The sequence below is a fragment of the Monopterus albus genome, unplaced genomic scaffold (genome assembly GCF_001952655.1).
Source record: "Monopterus albus unplaced genomic scaffold, M_albus_1.0 scaffold41.1, whole genome shotgun sequence".
Taxonomy (NCBI): Eukaryota; Metazoa; Chordata; class Actinopteri; order Synbranchiformes; family Synbranchidae; genus Monopterus; species Monopterus albus.
Genome location: NW_018127921.1, coordinates 19656 through 26128, shown reverse-complemented (window position 1 = coordinate 26128; position 6473 = coordinate 19656). Strand labels below are relative to the sequence as shown.

General features: G+C 38.3%; 1 protein-coding gene across 2 annotated transcripts in view; it reads left to right on the top strand.

Annotated features, from left to right (window-relative positions):
- The window catches only part of LOC109959930 (V-type proton ATPase subunit E 1-like), an 11706-nt gene extending 7072 nt beyond the window's left edge, over positions 1-4634 (top strand). For both annotated transcript variants that reach the window (XM_020599697.1, XM_020599698.1), the window contains exon 10: positions 3918-4634. In XM_020599697.1, coding sequence (XP_020455353.1) covers positions 3918-3980 — 63 coding nt within the window. In that variant the 3' untranslated portion in view covers positions 3981-4634. The remainder of the gene's footprint in view (positions 1-3917) is intronic.
- Positions 4635-6473: the final 1839 nt, after the last annotated feature.

Sequence of the window (6473 nt, the reverse complement as noted above, 5' to 3'; positions counted from 1 at the left end):
AGTGTAAGTCACCAACTTCGCCCAGAGTAGGCCTCCTGCCCAACCATTCCCCCGGCATTCCTGCCACAAGCTCACCCTCAGACTCAGAGCATGCTTTTAGCACAGGGGGTAATATTGCATCCTGCAACAGGGCAGACTTAAAGCCAGACAGTGGACAGATTAGTCTTTCTGGCAAAACATCTGTAAACCTTTTACAAAATATGTGCACTGGCTAGAAATGTTATAGTCTTATGTTATAGTTTTATTGCACATTTAATTTCCCTCTTAAAGCCAGGCATTGTTGACAGACTGAGACTGGTCTTCAAAAAAAAGTTGTTGTGTTTTACAGATTCTGATGAATAAGTTGAACATATGTTAAATATGTTTACATTTTGCACATTTTTGCACCACCTCTTAAATCCAGACACGGTTGACAGTCTAGTGTTCCTGACACAAAAAATGTAAAAGTTTGACAAATTGTGTGAAGTTTCTAGTTGTATACTTTTTATATTTACCACATTTAATCTACCTCTTAAAGCCAGGTGATGTAGACAGACTTGTCTTTCTGGAAAAGAAAAAACTGTAATTGTGTTACTTACAAATTATGTTTACAACAGTTTTATGTTTACTTGCACTGCACGTTTACTCTAATTTACCTTCTTTTGTTACAACTTTTAGTTTTTAATTTATTTTAGTAAGTTGTCTTAATTTTTAAACTAATGGATCCTCAAATTTTTGTGGCTTCATACTTGGGATACTCTTTGAAAGCTGGCAGCATTAACAGTTTATATATCGAAAAATATATTGTTATCGATCAATATGGGAAAAGAAATTATCGAGATTACATTTTTGCCATATCGCCCAGCCCTAGCTCTCATGCTACTCAACTTTGCATGTGAGGAGTTGCAAACAACATCAGTTGTCACCAGATGGAGACAAAGGAAAAAACTGCTCAACAGTGTATAAGTGACCAGCAGACATAAAAGAGGCAGTGATAACCAGTCATAATGTTTAATGATAGTTTAAACTTCTGTATAGTTTGATTTTAAATACCACTTTAGGTTGTCTTTGAGAATATATTTGTTCTCTGTTTTTATAATGTACCTCACTGTGACCACTTAACTTGGTGAGGACACTCAGAGATTTTTAATCTCAGGAATTCCTGGTTAATCAGAATCAGAATCAGCTTTATTAGCCAGGTGTGACGGACACACAAGGAATTTGACTCTGGTACATCGGCTCTCAATGTGCAAAGAGTAGACCAGCATAAGGCTGTGTAATATAACAAAGTAGCAGTATTAACATCAACAAACAGTACAAACAATGCAGAATAAGCAGTGTAAACAGACAGTAAACAATGCAGACAAAGGAATGTTCATTGAAATAAGATAAAGAGGGATAAAACAGAGTACTTAAGAACTAGAGACCTGTACGAGGTACAGTGGGTACGGAAAGTATTCAGACCCCCTTAGATTTTTCACTGTTTGTTATATTGCAGCCATATGCTAAAATCATTTAAGTTCATTTTTTTCCTCATTAATGTACACACAGCACCCCATATTGACAGAAAAACACAGAATTTTTGACATTTTTGCAGATTTATTAAAAAAGAAAAACTGAAATATCACATGGTCATAAGTATTCAGACCCTTTGCTCAGTATTTAGTAGAAGCACCCTTTTGAGCTAATACAGCCATGAGTCTTTTTGGGAATGATGCAACAAGTTTTTCACACCTGCATTTGGGGATCCTCTGCCATTCCTCCTTGCAGATCCTCTCCAGTGCTGTCAGGTTGGATGGTAAACGTTGGTCGTCATGTTTAACATGTCATTTTGCTTCAGTGGCATTTTGGTCTGTTTCACCCAGATAGATGAGTCGGTGTGAAAATGTGGGAAAGATGGTCAAAAATGTGATTTAATGTGCTTCTCTTAAAAGCAGTTGTAGGTTTGGTGGTTGAATAAAAATGGGAAGGAGAAAGCTGTGTGACCACACAAAGCAGTTTTGAGTTTTGAGATTCAGTAAATTTGCCACTTCCCCTTTTTTTAACTGTCTTCTTTTTTATGTGGTGTCAAATCTGTGAAAAAGAAAACATTTGTTTGTACATGACCCGGTTGTACTTTTCCTCAGATGCCTGGTAATATCTAACATCTTCAGAATGAATCTAAATGGTAAATCATAATAATGTGGTTTATGATGACATATGAGTGCACTTTTCAAAGTACTCTACATCAGGATATTTCATTCTGACTGACAAGATGTACTTAACATGTACTTACCAAACAAACAAAAACACTATCTTTATAATAATGACCCTCATCAGTCAAATTAAATATTCTTCATATTTTATATTAGAAAACCAGACAGGAAAATGTTGTTTTTACTGCGCCAACCAAACCAGTGCTTTCAGATGAAGACTTTTAAAGTGTAGGTGAAAACTAAAAAGATATCAATATACCTGCATGTTTCTTCACACCGCTGAGGGTCCAGTGGCCCCTTCATACTCTCCTTGCCTCGGCGTGCTGGTCATGGGTCCAGGACTCTGGTTCCGAGGTCGGGTCACTAATTTGTCGTATTGCAGAAAAGCGATTTCTCCTCTCACCCTAGCCGCTCTTAACATCGGCATCAACTCTCTTCTTCTCTTCCTCACAGACTCGGGGTAATCTTCATTGATGTAAATATTAGTTCCCTTAAGCTTCTTCGCTTGCTGCAGAATGTTTGCCTTATCTTTCTCTTTCATCAACTTGACCATCACCGCCCTCAGTCCACGATCAGAAAGTTTATATAAGTGAAGATCAAAAATATAAGTGAAGAGTATATAGGGTTACAATCAGACATGCCAAATAAGAAACATGAGTTCATGTTTATTTAATATTTTACTGTGATCTTGAAACCATACAACCATGTAGTGTAGTTGAACAGGAATATGCATGGCGAATCAAATCCCAAAAAATCCATGAACCAATGACACGTCTTGATTGCACTTCATTTTATTGACCACTAGATGTCCTACTGGAGCGCTGTGTCATTGAAGCCTCCAGTAATGAACCATTTTTGTGAACACTGTGTCGAAGCTTCAACAAAGCCTCGATCAGCCATCACTACCTACAGGTAGATCCGTACTTCTATCCATCGATAACACATCGATTTCTCTAAAGTTATTTTAAACAAATACAAAAAAACAACCCATTTAGGCTAACTGCCATCAAGTCTTAAATTGAATTATCTTGTTGATAATACACAATTAAATGGACGAGCATTCATATGGAACATCAGTATACAAGTTAAATGAAGTTTACCCGGGGTGTCAGACCATGCTGTCATAAATCTTCAGGGCCCCACAGTGAGTAAAACCATTTTCCAATCTTTTTTCAAAATAAATGGACTTTTTCTCACACCCTGAATCCATCCTCTCTCCAATATTTGCCTTGAGACACAGCATTTGCCTTGTATTTGCTCAGGTTAAACAGTGACTGGCTCAACTTGTAAATAAGAAGCGCAGTTGTTAAATTTGCTTTTCACAAAATGAGATTATCTGTCACGCTACCCAAACTTTAAACTTAGATCTTCTGACATATATTAGTTATCCTCAATAAGACCTTCCAGGATGAATAAGTTAAAAAGCTTAGCTGGTTATTTTCTTGATTTGAAGAATCATTTAGTCTCAGAAAACTGTGTTGTTTTGTCAGACCAACTGATTATATATAATTAACAATATTAAATATTTTATAATGTAAGACAAAGAAAACTAACACATTACCAGGTTTGAGAATCTGGGACTTGGGATTTTTTGCTTGAAAAATGACAAAGCTCTTTTGATGGATGTATTGATTACTTGACTCATACTTGTAGCTGTAATTATTATAATCAGTTTCTTTTATGTCAGGCATCAGTCACTTGTTTTTTTTACTTTGCATAGACCATGAGTTTCTGTGTTTGCAGATGATGCCTGAAATCCGAGTGGCTCTCTTCGGTGCCAACCCAAATCGCAGGTTTATGGACTAATTGGCTCCACTGTATTAGAGGAAAACTCTCTCCATTCATTTTTTTATTTTTGTCTTGTGAAAGACGTCACTCATCTGTCTGTGAAACAAATTTTCCGATCCAAAAGAGACGCATTGTGTTTGTGTGATGTGTTGCTGTATTTTTCTGTGCATTAAGGGATGTGACAAATGCTGCAGCTGAACTTTACAGAACCCGGGTACCGTACAGCTGCAATGACTGGTTGTCTCTGCGGCTCCCTTTCAGGGGTCTCAGTTTACACTGATCAGTTCAGGGTGACGGGATTGGCTGATTGCCTGGATGTTGAACCACCTGTCCTCTGAGGAATCTGTCACAGTTTTCACAGCTTCATTAACTTCTACCCCACAATATAAGTTGCTTGGAGCAATGTGTTGCTAATGGGTGTCTGCTCCAACCAGTCACAGAGAAATGCCTAGTAACAAAGCTGTACATGACCTTACATGTTTAATTTATTGATGTCACATCGAATGTTTGTTATTCTTCTGCCATGGATTCAAGAATGGGTGATAGAATTCCAGACGCTGCACTGTATGTATATGAGGTTTCCAGATTAAATTATATGTATGTGTGGTTGTTTTGATTTAGTATTTCTCTTTTTTTTTTTTTTTGACTGTCTCAAACTGAAAATGTTGTATTGTGGAAATGTAAAACAATAAAATCAATATCTCCAGCTCTATTGGACTTGTGCACTGTTCTCACTGCAAAGCTTTTCTCATGCAACACTGACCATTCATTAGTTTATCACATGGTGTTTGTCAGACAAAAATGCTCCATTTGTCCAGTTGCTCAGTGTTTTGCTGATATGCTAGTCTGATAGTGGGCAACAAGTCGAGCCTTTTGGGAGATGGCTGAGCTGAGACACAGGACACCAGGAGCTCTGTCTTATTTGTGAGTATTTTTATTTTTTTCAGATTATCTATGTTTGCCATCAAGTTATTTTCCTCTGTTAAAGTTTCCATTAATGGTCTTAGGATTGTTTGTAACTGTCCTCTTCTCCTTGGGAAACTTCTGATATAGAAAGCAAAGCAGGTTGTGGTCAGGCTAGCGAATGGACTGCCAGCACTGTAACACAAGCTAAGCAGCATGTTACCATGTTGATGAGGGAAGTTATTTATCCACTACACAGCAAAGAATACTCTCCTCTCCTCTGAGGCAGAGTGACTATAATGTCATTAGTTCATGTCTCACACATATTTCTTACCAGGTAAAATCCTGCTCCTGTGGAGTGTGTATTGCCATGTTTTAGGGGTAAGGGTGATGCCATGACCCACGACATATGGCGATCTCAGTCATCCAGGCTGTGGTGACATATGTGCTGCTCCTGTGGTTTGTGAGAGTGAATGATGGGATGCTCTGACCCCACTTTTGAGAGACATGCTGATGCATCAGGAGACATCCAGACAGACGGGTGGCCAAGTTACGCTGACAGCAGCCAGGGCACAAGCTGAACTACTGTCAACACTGTGAATTGTTGTGTAATATCAAACACTCATTATAATGTTTGTGTGCCTGTATGTGCAGCTTTAACATTACCACTTAAAAGTGTAAACCCACTAAAATCAGAAGAATATTAATAGCATCCCAATATACTCAAAGACAGAGTATTAATCCCTTTCAGGAATTTTATATAGAAGGTTAAAAAGGTTACAGCACAGCAGCAAGCAGCAAGATATAACATTAAAACCATCAATAATTGTCTTGATTGGCTTACAATCTAAATAAATCAACTACTATTTCTAAACATCAATCTAAAATGATCATACTGATTAAAAACATAATTGGTTAAGCTCTTGATGTGAATAAAAGTCAAAGGTTTTCTCGCTGAATCCTGTTCTCAGCTGGCTCGAGGTGGGCTGGATTGTGGCATTCTGTTGAAAATCTTCATTTCAGGGTAAGTCATCTTTTAGGCAGGAATTCAGAGTTTGTCTTGCTGAACTGTGAAACATTTCAAATGAAATCAAATTTGTATAGCGCCAAATCACAACAGAAGTCATCTCAGGACATTTTACAAAGTAAGATCTAGATCTTACTGTTATTATTATTACAGGGGGGAAAACCCAACAAATCCCCCTCGAGCAAGCACTTGGCGACAGTGGGGAGGAAAAACTCCCTTTAATTAATCAGATTAATTAATTGCACCCTGTGGTGCTGTGGGTATATTAAACCAATGAATTAATCTTGTGGAGGAGTTCAAGTATCTTGGGGTCTTGTTCACGAGTGAGGGAAGGATGGAACGGGAGATTGACAGGCGGATCGGTGCAGCTTCAGCAGTAATGCGGTCGATGTACCGGTCTGTCGTGGTGAAGAAGGAGCTGAGCTGTAAGGTGAAGCTCTTGATTTACCGGTCGATCTACGTTTCAACTCTCACCTATGGTCATGAGCTTTGGGTCATGACTGAAAGAGCAAGATCTCGGATACAGGTGGCCGAAATGAGCTTTCTCCACAGGGTGGTGGGGAGCTCCCTTTGAGGTAGGG